Consider the following 17,189-nt stretch of genomic DNA (forward strand, 5'->3'; position numbering starts at 1 on the left):
GTTCTCAGAACGGGGTGATTTGGTACTACTACAGGTAGTCCTTGACTTACAATAGTTCATTTAGTGACCGTTCAAAGTTACAGCAGCACTGAAAAATGTGACTTAGGACCGTTTTTCCCCCAGTTATGAACTTTGCAGCATTTCCCTGGTCACACGATCCAAATTCAGAGGGTTGGCAACTGGTTCCTATTTGTGACGGTTGCAGCGTCCCAAGGTCACATAAACCCCCTTTTTGCAACCTTCTGACCAGCAAAGCCAATGGGGAAGCCAGATTCACTTAACAACCGGGTCACTAATCCACCATGAGCAGCAATTCATTAAACAACAGTGGTGAGAAAAGCCTTAAAATGGGGGAAGGGCGGCAGAACTCACTTAACATATCTCTCTCTTAACGACAGACATTCTGGGCTTAATTGTGGTCGTACATCAAGGACTACTCACGTTGTGCTGAAAAAAAGTCTTCTGCACTTTATCATTCCCATTCAACGTGATGGCAAAGAACAGCAAGAATGAAGGCTCTGCCGGGGGGGGGGGGGGGAGGAGGAGATACCTAGAGTTGTAGGGTGAGATCCAAGGGACATCTGCAAGCATTCAATCTTCCATGATGGCATGATCTCTCCAGTGATGTGCAATCTCCTTGGCTTCCCATGCTTCAATTCCATCCCAAGGGGAGGCCTCAGGGGACTGTGCTTCTCCCATGAGGTTTTTGGCTTTTAAAAAAATAATAATAATCAGGAAGCAGCAGAGGATGACATAATGGGAAACCAAAAGAGCCCCCTTGCCCCTTCACCACCAGAAGGGCAGAGCACAAAAATAAGGATCCCTGCTGTGAATGAAGTAGAAAACAAAACAAAAACTTTTTCACGAGAACGTGTTCCAAAAAATGGCTCTTTTGGCACCATATTATTCCAGCTGAGAATGGCTTGCAAGAGCTGCAAATGACCATTGGGTATTTTGCCTTCTTTTTCCTCTTGGTGCCTTTTGGCTTGTAAGAAGTGGGAAGAGAGGGACGGAGTGGTGATGGTGGTAGGGAGTGATGGGAAGGGAAGGCTGCGTGAAGAAAGAAGGCTATGTCTGGATCTCGCGCCAACGGCTTTCAAATTCTTGTAGAAGGCGGAATGATTGCATAAGAGGAGCTTTGCCTGCAAGCATCCTGACCGCAACCTGGTTTGTATTAAGTTTTGGCTCCAGCTTTCTCAAGCTAAACTCAGTTTGCAAGTTCTAGCCATCCCACAAGAACTGAAATGGCCATTTTAGGTCCCACCGGGATAAAGCCCCAAATAGGTATGGAGCAAGATAGCTACTCTTTATGGCAGTAGGATGAACGTAGCAGCACAGAAAGAACTAAATACTCTTGCTTGGTTATATCCACCAATGTAAAACTGTATCACAAGGTAAAGAATGAAAGGTTTTCCACCTTCTCCACCAAATCTCTATTCTATGGGTTGTTTGAGGGACAGCCCAGGTGAGAATAAATCCATGCTTCTACTTCGGCCATGCCACTTATGAATGCAGGGAGCATGCTTGCAAATTCCGGGTCAATCTTTGCATCACTAGCTGCATTCTGAACTACAGTTCCCAGCATCCATTGCCATTAGCCTGGTTAACATGCAAAGTATGTGTTCAGTCACAGTTCAGTCGCACCTATTGGTTCACTCTTCCCTAAAGTTCAAGAATCAAACAGTAGGGGATCAACAACAGATCCCTTTCAATCACTGATGGCCTCCGATCGCCAGTGGATGCTCTCCCCAGGTTTGATGAACCATCTGATTCAGCTTTGTATTGCTTCTTACTATGAAGAATTAATACGTTAGGTTAGATCATCATCAAGGGATGATTTGATCTGAAAAAGGACATTTTCTAGTACTGTACATTGTAACCTGCATGTTATCTGAGTTGTTAAAATTCTTTTAACCAAATCCTTGTTGTATGGGCTTTATTTGTAGAACAGAATAGAGTAGAGTAGAGTAGAGTAGAGTAGAGTAGAATAGAATAGAATAGAATAGAATAGAATAGAATGTTACTGGCCAAGTGTGATTGGATAGACAAGGAATTCGACTTGGTGCACATGTTATCAGTGTACATAAAAGAAAAGATATGTTTGTCAAGAATCGTAAGGTACAACACTTAATGATAGTCCATGTAAAATAAGCAATCAAACCATATTAGGAACCAGTCAATATAAATAGGTTGCACATAACAATTTTGTGAGCTGCATACAGAATTAGAGCACATGCCAATCCCGTTGAAAATAAGGATGGGGGCTTGTCACACAGACAAAAAGGAGAGATCTGGACATGCCAATTTCGAATACAGCACATTTTCCCCCTGTATTGTACTACAGTTCCTATCTCCCACTGGGAATGAACAAGACTGGAGAAGCATAAATTGTGTTTCAGCAGCCTGTGTATTAATACAGCTAAACATGAATAGAGAAGGAAAGAGGTCTTAGTTCTTATCCAAGCAGCTGCTTTGGTGCCTTTCAAACCAGTTTCAGTCCTTATTTCTATTCCATTCATGTCTCTTCCTGCTGATTTCCTAGGATGGGGAGAAGAATGGCCTAAAAGCCATTAGAGTATTTCACCCAGTTTTGAAACCATAGACCCATGTCAATAAATGAAAATGGTGTACTAACTTTGCAAATGCTTTACACAATGGCCTGCCACTTATTTTTTTTTCCAATTCGCTTTGTTCCTCCACCAATAGCAGCATTGTGGCGTAGAAAATAAGCAGGGGATTCTTGTAAAAGTCATGGCAATAAAGTGATGAAGGATTCCTACGTTTCCGCATTTCTCCAAAGGGCACAGACAATTTGAAGGCCCTGCCAACTTCATACAGACAACATTCTCTGAATTATGCTGGGCAAGGATTTCTAGGTTAACTCACCTGAGAATTAAGCCAGCCTCTCTAGGCCTCAATAGCCTTAAGAATCTAAAGCAGGTCCTCAAAATGCAGGCCTGTTGCTTAATTTCCTTTGAAATGTTTATGCCAGGAAACAACAGAGCTGAATACTTTTTTCCCCCTTTACTCCAGATGTACCTTGAGGACAAGCACCAAGGTCAAACCCTTCCTCTCTCCCCCCCCCCATTTTTTGCAGTTGAGCCATTGTGACATCAGAGTAAACTGCACCAATCAGGGACCGCTTTCACATTTAACTCCCACCCACTCCCAACAGCAATCAGGTTATAGCAATATCTATCTTCCCATAAGAAAAGCCCCCTTATGATGGGAATCTGAGAAATTGAGGTGGTGCTGCCTGATTTAAGGGTCATAGGGATGCTCTAAAATTTTCCAGGGGACTATATGATGTAATATGAGAGTTAATTTGGTCTAGTGATTTAAGGGGGAAGACTAGGAGGAAGGAAATCCGAGTTCCCATCCTGGTAATTTTGACTCACTCTTTCTCTAAGCCAGTGTTTCCCAACCTTGGCAACTTGAAGATATCTGGACTTCAACTCCCAGAATTCCCCAGCCAGCATTTGCTGGCTGGGGAATTCTGGGAGTTGAAGTCCAAATATCTTCAAGTTGCCAAGATTGGGAAACACTGCTCTAAGCTGCATTGACAGATGGATACAATTAAGATCAAGTGAGGTACTCATGCCATTCTATTAAGCCTTAGGAAGGTCACACCTAGACTACTGCATCCAGCTTTGGTCACCACACTATGAAAAAAAAGATATCGAGACTCTGGAAAGAGTGCAGAGAAGAGCAACCAGGATGATTAGGGGACTGGAGGCTAAACACACAAAGAACGGTCGCAGGAACTGGGCATGGCTAGTCTAGGGAAGAGAAGGACCAGGGGAGACATGATAGCAGTGTTCCAATATTTAAGGGGCTGACACAAGGGGAAGAAGGGGGTCAAGCTATTTTTCAAGGCACCTGAAGACCAGACAAGGAATAATGAATGGAAACTAATCAAGCAAAACTTCAACCCTAGAAATAAGAAGAAATTTTCTGACAGCGAGATCAACCAACCAATGGAACAGCTTGCCTTTGGAAGTTTTGGAAGTTTCATCACTGAAGGCTTTCAATAAGAGATTGGATTGCCATTTTTCAGAAATGGGGTAGGGTCTCCTGCTTGGGTGGGGTGGGAATTGGGACTAGGTGACCTACAAGGGTCCAAAGACGGGCTACAAGAATGGTGGAAGGTCTTAAGCATAAAAAACCTATCAGGAAAGACTTCATGAACTCAATCTGTATAGTCAGGAGGACAGAAAGGAAAGGGGGGACATGATCAAAACTTTTCAGTATGTTAAAAGGGTTAAATAAGGTTCAGGAGGGAAGTGTTTTTAATAGGAAAGTGAACACAAGAAGAAGGGGGCATAATCTGAGGTTAGTTGGGGAAAAGTTTAGTTTAGTTTATTTAGATTTATATGCCTCCCCTCTCCGAACACTCGGGGCGGCTAACAATAAAAAACAATGTAACAAATCTAATATTAAAAAGTAATCTAAAAAACCCAATTTAAGAGACCAATCATACCAACAAACATACCATGTATAAATTCTATAAGCCTAGGGGGAAGGGAGAAAAAAATTTCAATTCCCCCATGCCTGATGACAGAGGTGGGTTTTAAGGAGCTTGCAAAAGGCAAGGAGGGTGGGGGCAACTCTGATATCTGGGGGGTGCTGGTTCCAGAGGGTCGGGGCCACCACAGAGAAGGCTCTTCTCCTGGGTCCCGCCAAATGACATTGTTTACTTGACGGAACCCGGAGAAGGCCAACTCTGTGGGACCTAACCGGTCGCTGGGATTCGTGCAGCAGTAGGCGGTCCCGGAGATATTCTGGTCCAGTGCCATGAAGGGCTTTATAGGTCATAACCAACACTTTGAATTGTGACCGGAAACTGATCGGCAACCAATGCAGACTGCGGAGTGTTGGTGTAACATGGGCATGCCTTGGGAAGCCCATGATTGCTCTCGCAGCTGCATTCTGCACGATCTGAAGTTTCCGAACACTTTTCAAAGACCAGAAGCAACATGAGAAAATATTATTTTACTGAAAGTAGTAGATGCTTGGAACAAACTTCCAGCAGACATGGTTGGTCAATCCACAGTAACTGAATTGAAACATGCCTGGGATAAACATATATCCATCCTAAGATAAAATACAGGAAATAGTTTAAGGGCAGACTAGATGGACCACGAGGTCTTTTTCTGCCGTCAATCTTCTATGTTTCTATGTTTCTTACACCATGGCAGGTGCTCTTATAAGAATCTGGCATTGAGGGCAAACTATTCCCATGAGTCTCCCCATGCCCTCTTTTAAGTTCCTTCTTTATCCCATTTCCTGGGGTGTAGTGACTCAGGTGTCAAAGGGAACCACTTTTCAAAGTTCTCACTCAATGTTTACTTTTACGCCTGGGCCCCAAATTGTGGTGGCTCTGAGATCTCTAATATCAGAGGGCCTCCAACAACAAATGCCAATTGCCTCTGAATCACCCAGTAGCCGTTCTTGGATGACACAGGCTTCAAGCGTGCTTGTGGCTTTGGCTTCGTTGTGAATGGGAACTGAACAATGCAAACAAGGCAACTTGCACCCACAGGATTTTTCCATCACCCCATGATAAATGAGAAAAATGAGGCCCTTTGTATTCTCCGATTCTGAGAATAATTCCCCCCCTGCTTAACACTTTTCACTTTCTTGCATAATCTTCCATTTCCACTGCCCCCACCCTACGCCCCATGTTGTCTTGGCATATGACGTTCCCAAATTTTGATTTGCTATTTCCATAGTATCTTCAGCCTATTTTTTCTTGGCAAAGACAAATATAACTTTCTTCCATCTTTTATTTTTTATTTTTTGCGTATACTAATAGACCGTTTCTCATGATACTAATAGATCTTAATATTATTGAACATTATCTGCTGGCCGCCTTCTCTTCTGGGCTTGGAGCAGCGTGGAACTGAGAAAACATTCCCCGTTCGGAGGAATCGGGAGGGAGGGACCACGTATGTTCCCCAGGGTCACACGCTCCACCCCTGGCTTCAGACTATGCCCCCAGAGGGGTGTGTGCCCCACTATTTGAAAAGCACTGCAGTAGACAGACACATGCTTCCTGTGAAGCTTTCTATCGTGTCATCTTCATCTTTTTTCCTGAGCAGGTGAGTCTACGGCTATTTCCAAATGACGACATAGGCTACAGCAGTGATGGCTAACCTTTTTTCCCCTCAGGTACTGAAAGCCTATGTGTGTGTTCTATTGCACATGTGTGAGTGCCCATACCCATAATTCAATGCATGGACACTGCCAAAATGGCCTCCCTTGCCCCCCTCCCCCGAGGCCCTGTGGAGGCCTAAAACAGCTCATTTCCCAAACTCTGGTGGGCCTGGTAGGCCCATTTTCCATCCTCCTCAGGCTCCAGAGGCAAAAATGGCCTCCCTCATCCCTCGGAGACTCTCCAGAAGCCGAAAATGCCCCCCAGAGCCTCCGGGTGAGCCGAAAATCAGCTGGCCAGTATGCACATTGACGCTGAGGTAGGGTAATGGCTCATGTGCCAGCAGATATGGCTCTGTGTGCCACCTATAGGTTCGCCATCACCGGGCTACAGCTTCACCACCAATCAAAAACAAGTTGGGCAAGAAAACATGGAGAACACCAAAAGGAATTGTTGGGCCTCTTATTTCCTACATGTGCTTTATTGCAGACCCAGGCTGCAAGTCCTCCCTTCCAAACGTTTCACCCCTGCTGTTTCTTATACATGATTTTCTGACTAATAGGCTTCAAAGAATTGTTAGAAAAGAATGGCATTTCCCCATGCAAAGCTAGTACCATGGGACAAAGATGAAAGATGCCAATTAAAAGAATTACAAAGCAGGACATGGGTTAACTGAGACATTAGGGCATCATCTTCTCTGTGGTTTGGCCAAGCTAGGATACCCATTTTCTCTCTAGTTATGTGTATGGGATCTATTAAATCATTTTAATACAATTGAAATACGATCTAAAGTTACATCCTTACAAGTGGGCAGGGCTGCATTGGATTTGCGTGCTGCGAATAGATTTTAATGAGCACGATTAGCAAATGGGTGGCACCGCCGGCCCAACTTCAAAATATCTATGGTTGCCTTTTATTTACTTGTAATTCCGATACAGTCCAAGGACAATTAAATAATCATTTCCAAGGAAACCATGTAGTGAAACCTCCCTAGTTTGCTGCCTCACAATTTTGATCTTGTGGAGGGTGCCAGGTTGCACTCTACTACAATAAGATTTTTTTAAAAAGAAAACCAACTCCACTCCCATCTTTTGTTTGCATTCATCCTTCTCTTCAAAGGCGATGTGAACTTGGGAATGCATAAAGGGACACTGGGTCTTGCAGCGATCAATATTTATGCTACGTTAAGGTGGGTTTCCCCCCATGTTCTTAGAATATTTTCCATTACGGGGCAGGCTGACTTAGAAAAAATAACTTTCATTTTCCTGGTTCATGTTGAAATATCGCACCTTTCTTTTGATGATGCTGATCCTGCTTGTTTTTGCACGCAATTTACCTGGAAGCAATTAAAGGTTTTTATACTTCTCTTCCTGTGGCACCATGTGTGCTCTTGCCCAAAGCTGGACCCTTGATTCCACCTCTCCATCGTGAATAGCAGATTGTCACATGTGTGGGCACCTGTGAACCATCATATATTTTGCACAAAGACAGCACACACAACCTTGGGGGTAACTCTTCTGGGTCAAACTGCCCAAAAGATCACTGAATAGTCAAGAGGACCATGTGGATTCACATTTTGTTATTCACAGAAGTAAATTTATATTGCTATTTTTTTGTCCTCCATGCTCATTGATTTTAAAAAAAGAGGTAAAGGGGCAGATTTTTCTCACCTAATAGACAATAGCTCTCTTTCTCTGTTTCTATAAATTTTCTGTTCCAGAGCTTGCCAAGTCTTATAAGTCAGCGGTTCCCAATCCCTTGGGCCACAGCCAAAACTTTTACTACCACACTGTGCATGTGGCTTATGCATTTTCTTTCAACATCTTTCAGTGCAAATTGGGTGCTCTGGGGTGGAGCTCCATTTTTGCTACCCCACTGTGTTCCCCCTTGTTCGGGCAGTGTTGTGATTCCGTCTGAGGCCCCTCAGGGAACGGCTGATCCTCTGCCGGCTTCCTGCTCAGAGGGGGAGGATGAGGAACAGGAGGTTCAGGCAGACGGGGAGGAGGAATCTCAGGCTGAGGGAGAGGGAGGACAGCCAGAGTCCCCCGAGAGGGAGCTCTCCCCAGCAAGCAGCCTGGATTCCTTAGATGAAAATGCACAAGCAATAATCGATCTCCAGCAGAGAAGAGCAACACAACGAAGGGGACAATTAGCCAGGTACTTTCAGTACTAAAGAGGCAACAGCTGGGTTTGGGTGTGGTGCTCTCTGGAAAGGCTGAAAAGGCAGACCCACCCTTCCTGGCTTGTGGAGTATTATCTTTGGGAGTCCTGGGATCTGGCTGTGATCTTTGGCGTCTTGGAATTCTGGTTTGTGACTTTGAATACTGAAACCTGTGGGTCTTATTCTCTACAGTGGTGGGTGTGCCAGCAAGAAGTCTGCTGTATTGTCTGGCCATCAGGACTCTGCTGTGAAGTCTCATAGCCTGCCTGTTGGGAAGAACAGGTTTTTCTCTGTGTTTATTTTTCAAACTATAAAGTGCTTTTGCTTTTACCAGCGTGTCTGGATGCTTTTTGCAGTTGGTGTTGAAGTCTGGGGGCACCCAGACAGAACAGGCAGTAGCCCACCCCTGGCCATAGTCCAGTACTGGGCTGTGGCCTGTTTGGAACTGGACTGAGGAACCATCTCCTCTCCCCCACCAAGGGACACAAAGCTGGAAAGCTTGGGGTGGGGACCATTGTTGTAAGTGATCCCTTGAAGTTTGTTTTCAACGTTTCAACTTCAGACTCAAGAGCAATTTTCAATAGCATTTAGATTTTTATACCGCTTCACAGTGCTCTACAGCACCCTCTAAGCGGTTTACAGAGAGTAAGCATATTGCCCCCAACAATCTGGGCCCCATTTTACCTACCTTGGGAGGATGGAAGGCTGAGTCAACCTTGAGCGGACTGAGATTTGATACGCCAAACTGCTGGCAGCTGGTTATCAGCAGAAGTAGCTTGCAGTACTGCCCTCTAACCACTGCCCCACTGAAGCTTAAGTTAAGTAGGATCAGGGGTTTCCTGATTTTCAGGTGGAGCTGAAGTTTTCCACCCCCTGCCTGCACCCACCCATAACCACGTGAAGTCTCATTTACAGTCATGTGCAGTGCTGTTTTGTTTACTTTCTTAAAGTGTCAAGAAATTGCACTGTTCAGTTTTGATCTAATAACAACAGTCTGCTTCCAGATCATTAGATCCTGTCAGCCTGGGGGTGGGGGGGAATGGCATTATAAATTTCTCTGCTCACGGATTACACTTGGGAAGGGAGAGCACCAGATACAAAAAAAGAGAGAGATACTGAGCAAAAAGAAATCTATTATCTGCTTGTATGAAAAGAATAGGCTGTCTTTTCAAGGTAGGGTGCTTTTAAAGGCCACATTGCTATTCCCAGTACTCCAACTCAGTCTTCTTGCTTCATCTATTCCCCACAGGGAAGAAAAGAGAGGAGAGAGCTACAGTGGGAAGATTTGTGCTGCTGCGTGGCAGGACAGATCTGCATTGTGTTGCTGATGCTGGAGGAATGTGAATGTGATGTTTATGTGTTGTCAAATGCCTGAAAAGTAATTCTGCTTTTGGCTGCAAGGGGAGGAAAAAGCAACATACTTAGGACTATAGCAAAGGCTCAATTTACTGGGTGGCTTAGATCCAGCACATGGTATATATTTTACATCCTTCTTCCATACCTTGCCCGGCCTCCCCCCCCCCCCCTCAAACATACAATCTCACTACGAACAGTAAGAAAGACCCCCCCCCCCTTTTGAACACGACAAATGTCCCGTGTGGAAGATGCTTCAATTTAGGAATGTGTGGATCGTTGTCATGGGTGCCTCTCTCACTCACAATCTGGGTGGCTGCGACTGAACGCAACTTTCCAGCACATGCAGACAGCAATGGATACGAAAGCAAAACAGACATGCCCATTTCACATGAAGGGCCTTTCATCTGTAAAAAAAGTGTTTGTGCCAGGAAGCAGCCTCTCTGATCAAATTGGAATGAGCTATCTTCCATTGGATAGTTATGGAAGGCATTAACTCCTCATTTTGAATGATGAGGCCCTTGCATAGGCACTTGTGTTATTGTTTTTAACAGGTACAGAAAAATAAATCCCCCAAGAAATGGAAAAGTTACAGGGAATTCAAATGCCACATACTAGTTGGGATAATAGAGGAACAATCTATCTTGCTCACAGTATCCATCCCCCTGAAGTTTACTCTTTGGAATAAGGCTGCCTACTTTTTATGGATCCGGACAAACCAACCAGTCACAAGCACCCCAGGGCTATGCATTTTCATAGTGCCTTGATGCTGGAGGAATGGTCAAGTCAAGGACTCAAGTCCACAAGGAGGTGCAATTTGTTCCCACAAAATCCTATGGAAGGTAGAACAAAGTTTGTGCCTGTGTGATCTGTGTAATAGTGCAAATTAAAAAAAGGTCCAAGACCAAAAAGGTGTAATTAGAACAGTGGTTAGTAGGAACTGGGCTGGGTCAGTCCTATAAAGATGTTGGCTATTGTCTGACGTCCAACGTTTGTCTTCTGAACATTCTCTCCATGGACAGTCCATCTCTCTTGATGATGGGACATCCTCAACCGAGGGACCAAGTTTTGCTTTTTCTAAAAAAAGGAGAATCACTTGGGCTCCTGTACAGCAGGATCACTCTATGGACATCTTTGGTTCTGGAGGGGAAAGGCACCACCCCGACATCAGAGTAAAATGTCCAATTTGGCAGTCCGTATAGCTGCTCTGCTGTGTCCTCTTTTTCTGCTGCTTGCATTGGCAGAGCTATGCACGTGGTCACCCCCCCAGGGGTAGCTATTAATCCTGGAAGGTCTGCCACATGCCTTCTTCTACAGAGCTGCTCTGCCTGCACTTGGGAGTCCAGCTTTCCAGCTTTGTGGCTGAGGGTAATGTGGGCTGTGCGGCAGATGGGAGCCAGGACTGTGATACAAGGAACAAGCCACAAAGAATGATGTGTTCTTGGTGGAGGATAGAACGGCTCTTCATTGGTTCATGGGCTCTTCTTCCATTGGTTCTCCTTGCCGCCTAAAAGAGAAGAAGACAGGACATTAAGGATCATGTTCTGTCAGGCTCTCTGGTAGAATCCTCCCCAAAATTCACAGGTACAAATTTCAGACACACACACGTTTGAAAATTCAAAACAATGTTCTTTATAATGAAAATTCACTTAAACCAAGGCCTCTTTTGGTATAGCAAAGAGCACTCGTCTCCAAACAAACTGGTAATTTGTACAAGACCCTTATCAGTTCTGTGATACTTAGTTTGCAGCTGTGAGGCAATTCACAGTCCTTCTTCTTTCACAAAGTGAAACACACTATGCTCTAGTTTAGTTTCAAAGCGGGGAAAAAACAGCACACAAAAGGTCAAAGTCAGTAAAGCAGTCACGAAACACAATGATCAGATAATCCTCCACAATGGCCAAACCCACAGGCTGCTCTTTATAGCAGCCTCACTAATTACCACAGCCCCACCCAACCACAGGTGGCCTCATTTTCTTTGATAATAATTTCTCAGTTGTTGTTGCCTATGCATCGCTCTCCGCATGCGTGGCTGTATCATTAACTCTTGTTCTGAATCCAAGGTGGAGCTAGATAATTGATCTCCTTCTGAGCTGTCTGCCACACTCTCCTCCTCCCTGTCACTCATGTCTTCTTGGCCAGAGGAGCCTTCATCAGCAGATTCCACCGGGGGCAAAACAGTCCTGCAGCATGTGGATGTCTCTCCCACATCCATAGTCCTTGGGGCAGGAGCTGGGGCAGAGCTAACCACAACAGATCAGGAAAAGACACTGGTCAAATCCAAGTGATGTCACTTGCTTGGAGATAAATTGGTCAAACATCCACGTCCTGCTTGGGACTTGTAGTTATGGGAGGTGGGTGAGAGTCAAAGAAAGCAGAGAGATCTGTCTGTCAGAAAGCTGCCCCAGGCATCTACCCAGTAAAGGGCTATCAATTTTTTTACTAGCACACTGTGGGCGTGGCTTATGTATTTTCTTTCAACATCTTTCAGTGCAAATTGGGTGATCTGGGGTGGAGCTCCATTTTCACTACCCCACTGTGTCCCCCCCCCCCAATCTGGGCAGTAGCCCACCCCTGGATCAACCTACCAACAATGGCATTAAAATGTGGGTCTGAGATGTGTCTCATATAGGATTGTTCTTGAAGGATTTCCAAAAAATGCTGAATGTAACAGAAATTGCCCCAAATACAACAGTATGGAACAGCACTGACATGTTTTGTATTAAATAGTTTGGGGATGGTTCCAGGATAAAGGTCAGTCTGACCTTAGCATAAATTTATTTGTGCCCCTTAGATTTGGCTCTGGAGAGCATGGTTTATTTTTAATTAGGGAGACAGAAGTAAAATAAGCAGGAATTAATTAGTTTGGGCAAACCTTGTCTTCCCTAGCCATCTCTCTTCCACATGACCTCACAGCTGCTAATTTAAAGACCAAATTTAAAAGGTAGATTGGATTCAAGCCTAGGGGAGAACACAGATTTAAATTCATGTTTCCCGGATCCAACCAAACACTGTTATGCGTAATGCTGTTTTTTTCCACAAAATGGTGGCTCAGACTTGATCAACGCTGCACGCCTCCCTGAGCTGCAACTTGGTCCCGGGCTCATCTTATAGGCAGGTGCACTGCAGCAATTTTTCAAGAACAATTTGTGAGATGCCCCAATATCTTGAAAGTGGAGCTGCATACGGCTGGTAAAATGGAGAATGTTCCTTCTGCTCTTTTGGTAGGAAGAATTTGAATTAAAAATGCTCCAACAGCCGCTCAGAATCCGTTTCGGAGTAAGCAGCACATTAATGCAATAAATAAAAATAAATAAATAGTTCTTAAAAATAAAAATGGGGATCTGACGGGGTCAGCCTTTGATTGCTCCTGTTGCCCAAAACATATTTGACTCCAGAAGCACCTCTTGCCCTGCTAAGTTAGCTTTGGCAGTCTGGCTTCAACATTTGATACCTTTCCCGATAGCTACATTGTAGACTGGTGGTTTTAATAATTAAGAGACATACTTACTTTTTCTCGGCCATTACAGAAAGGGAGGCCAGTGCTGTCACTGTCTCCACTTCTTCCACATCGTGATGCTGGGCTTCCAAAATCGAATACCCCACAGTGGGGGCAAAACGACGTACAGAGCTCCAGTACTGGCCTAAAAAAGAAAAAAAAGGCAGGATCAGTGTCAGCTCTGGCACATGATGCGCAGAGGGACCTACATTCCCCAAGTCATGCACCGTATCCAAGGATCAGGGGTGGCATTCAAATTTTCCCTCTATTGGTTCTGTGGGCGTGGCCATGCCAAGCCCACCAAACCAGCAGAAAACTTCGGCCAAGTCTTCTAGCGTTCAACCTGGATTCTCCTCGCCTCCTTCTCAGGTTTCCTTTGTGTGTATGAGCCCGAGGAGGAAGAGGAGAGAAGGAGTGAGTGGGAGGGGCGGGGTAGGGCGGGGCCAGTCACTGGTGCGATTTACCAGTTCTTCGAACTGTGTATAATTGCCGCCACCAGTTCTACAGAACCGCTCTGAACCTGCTGAATTTCACTCTTGCCAAGGATCCAAATTGAGGGGACTTCCATACCGACTATACAAAATCAGATGTAACAGCACCCGGTGATAGTTAAAGCAGTGTTTCCCAACCTTGGCAAATCAAAGATATCTGGACTTCAACTCCCAGAATTCCCCAGCCAGCATTCGCTGGCTGTGGAATTCTGGGAGTTGAAGTCCAAATTTCTTCAAGTTACCAAGGTTGGGAAACACAGAGTTAAAGGTTCAGGACAGCAAGCTTGCAACATACTCTGTGCTTTTTAACCCTTTTCACAATACCAGTTGGATTCTAGCTATTCTAGATCTGGACTTTCTAGGAATGATTCAAATTCTTTTTTAAAAGTGTTGCAGTTTCAGACTTCAAACTGCACACCACTGCAAGAATCCACCTTCCTTTCCATAGATCCTAAAAAAATTTATCTTTCTCACCTGGAATTCTTTAATTTTCATCACAACGTTCTGAGGTCAACTTCAAGAATTTATTAAATTGTTAAGTATAGTCTGTGAGAATGTTCTCGGGAGACAGGAGGGAGAGGAACAGGAACAGCAGGCTAGGCAGATAAAAAGCACATTTTGCCCACAAAAAGAATGGATGTGTTAAATTTAGATTTACCAAAAAAGAAATAAAGGTAAATTCCTAGTCGGTAAATGTAAATTTAACACAAAAATAGTTTGTTGCGAAAGGGACTGCCTGCGAAGGGTCCTGGATTGGAGATGAAAGGCGAAAGCGTAATCAGTAGGCTCGGTCCCATATTTGGGTAGGTCAGGTTGTCATTTAAAAAACACTTACAAAGAATGGACGTGTGTGTGTGGCAAATGTTTCAGGAGTGGCCACCCGTAGCTTTTGTTGGCTGCAAAGGTGATGTGGGAGAGATGTATTTTCAGATTTGTAAGATTGGTATCAACCCTGAGGCAGTCTAAACAAGAAGTTCCATCTATGAGTACTAACATTATTGTAAAGTTAGTTAACAGAATCTTGTAAGTCTGAAAATGCATCAGTCACCCTTTGCCATTACAAGGCCCAGGACACTAGGGAGGGTCCCTCTGAGACATTAGCCACAGTCCATTTTTTTCTGCAGGCTAAGCTGCCTCTTATCTGACCACTGCTTAGTCCTCTGTGCCTCTTCCTCCTATCTCTCCAAGGCATTCCTCTCAGACCACTGCCGTGCCAAGCAGCTGCTTGAAGCACTTTCCATGTGCCCACTCTATACTTCACCATAAGAGGAATCCCTCCACTTACTTTGCACCTGGATTACTGCCTCCAAGGAGTGCACAGCATTAGCGCTAGGTTTCTGCTGCAAGATCTCTTCTGGAAGAGGTTCAAGCTGTAGAATAAAAGGTTTCATCTGTAAGTTTGGAGGCGAGCAGGAGAAGGAGGCAAGAAAAGAGGCCACAAGGGAGTAGCAACTGAATTGTTTGCTAAGGTACGCTTGCTAAGGTGTGCGTGCTGAAAGGCAATTGCCAGCAGGCCACAAAAAATAAATTTGAAGAAGAATCACAGCTTGGTACCAGAGTATCATGGCTCCACATCAGGTGGGATTGTTTATTTTTTCCCCAGTGAATAAACAAAATAATGGGATTTCCCCATTGTAGCTCTCTGTGAGTAACTAAGCTGGACTTACTTTCTTTTAAATAAAGAGGCATGTTTGGAATAAGATATACAAAACCTCTGGGAAGGATTGCCTGGACTGCAATCAATTCAACCCACGCCCACGTATTTATTTATATACACACCCAAAAAAGATACATATAAAATATAATCAATAGGGAAAGGGGAGGATAAGGGAGGCTCTTCATTGGGGAATAGCGTGACCTGCAGCTGTGTGAAGCTGGCCAAAACAAGGACAGAGTGATAAATGGGCACGGAGATGTAAGTTATAGATGTGCAGCCAGGCACCCTGGCCTATATCTTTGGCTGTCATGGTTGATTAAATTTATCAATGAAGAGACAGTTGGATAGTTAAGGAGGTTGTAAAACTGAGAGGAGAAGAGAATCCGGCCAATGTAAAAGCAGCCATCGTTGAAACTAATTTGGATTTGAGAAGCTATTAATATAGGCCGGTGGCCAACATTCTCGTCCTAGGAAAAGGTGTACAAGGAAATGGTGCGCGTTCAATTCCAGTCACTTTGGAATGAAAATGATTGTTCTCAATCCTTTTTGATCTTCATTCAAACCTGATGTTGCAAAGGCTGTTGAGCATTCCTGAGGCATGACCCTTGCCAAGAGAAGAATGGGGAGTTTGATAATTCTCTCGGACAGCTGTGCAGGTCCTGCATCAGTGCCCGGGTGAGATAATTGTTGGGATGAGGGTGAACTGACCAAGACATAATCCAGATCAAATATTGCATCTGTTCCAAAAGGGAATATCCACTTTCTGAATTGTGGGTGGATAGTCCATATCCTCCTTGAGACTTCTGAGCCGAACTACTTGGCTTGCCCAGCTGTGAGGAGTCCTTTGAGTTTTTCCAGTAGCCACTTTATTAATGCCGGGCAGAACAAACCACTGGTTGCCAAAGTTCATGAGAACACAAACCCAGTGACCGTGATCAGCATTGCTAAGGTGGAGAGCTTTTCTAAAGCACCCTGCCAAGCACTTGTAGAACTGAGAGAGACTAAATTTTCTTTTTCTCCTCAAGGAATCTTCTAAAAAAAATTATATTACTGTTTCTGACACCTGCAGACATCTGAAAGGGGAGGATCTCCATGGCTTCCCCTTTCTTCTCAGTGACTCCGTTCCAATAGCACTGGGAAAAAGGGGGTTGTGCCTGTGCATGGACTTCCTGTATACACATTCATCCAACTTCTAAACTAGGAACTGATGATATCATGAGGTTTCCAAATGGCTCACCAAGTAATTATTTGGGGCTAGAGTGGTCTTATATGCTCTTTAAAAGCCAAAAGAGCTCTTTGTATTGGACTTTTAGTTAAGCCAGCTCAAATACAGTGGTACCTCAACATACAAGTTTAATTCGTTCCAGACCCGAGCTCGTAAGTCGATCAACTCGCATCTCGAATGAATGCCTTTAGACTTTGCTTTTCGCGCTGAGATAACCGGAAGCAAGGAGATTCTTGTGCCACCTAGCGGAAGCTCGGCTCGTATCCTGAATTTGAGCTCGGGTGTCGAACAGAAATTTCGCTCACGTCGCGGCTCGTAACTTGGAATACTCGCATGTGGAGCAGCTCGTATCTAGAGGTACTACTGTACTTGAGTAGAGATTTGGTTAGCCACAGTTGCTAGAAATGACCTCTCAGCATGTTGCAATGTTGTGTATCTATAAAGTGAATGCTGCCAGATTATTAAAGGCAAGTAGCACAGTCTGCTGGACTCTTTCCTGCCCTGGGCACTCCTTTGCACATATCCATCTTGTGTGCCAATTTCTGGACCAAAAGATCTTCTTGACCATTCATGCCCTGTTCATTTCCTGGTAGGATTATTGAAGTGTACTATACATTTCAATACATTGTTTATTTGTACCTGGACTATC

At 44.4% G+C, this 17,189-nt stretch overlaps 1 protein-coding gene across 21 annotated transcripts in view; it reads right to left on the reverse strand.

Annotated features, from left to right (window-relative positions):
• Positions 1 to 9,743: 9,743 nt before the first annotated feature.
• HDAC7 (histone deacetylase 7) overlaps positions 9,744 to 17,189 on the reverse strand; it is a 322,508-nt gene continuing 315,062 nt past the window's right edge. For all 21 annotated transcript variants that reach the window (XM_070741038.1, XM_070741042.1, XM_070741043.1 and 18 more), the window contains 3 exons: positions 14,944 to 15,028; positions 13,180 to 13,312; positions 9,744 to 11,175 (listed from right to left, as the gene is read on the reverse strand). In XM_070741038.1, coding sequence (XP_070597139.1) covers positions 11,133 to 11,175; positions 13,180 to 13,312; positions 14,944 to 15,028 — 261 coding nt within the window. In that variant the 3' untranslated portion in view covers positions 9,744 to 11,132. The remainder of the gene's footprint in view (positions 11,176 to 13,179; positions 13,313 to 14,943; positions 15,029 to 17,189) is intronic.

Source organism: Erythrolamprus reginae, chromosome 2, assembly GCF_031021105.1.
Source record: "Erythrolamprus reginae isolate rEryReg1 chromosome 2, rEryReg1.hap1, whole genome shotgun sequence".
NCBI lineage: Eukaryota > Metazoa > Chordata > Lepidosauria > Squamata > Dipsadidae > Erythrolamprus > Erythrolamprus reginae.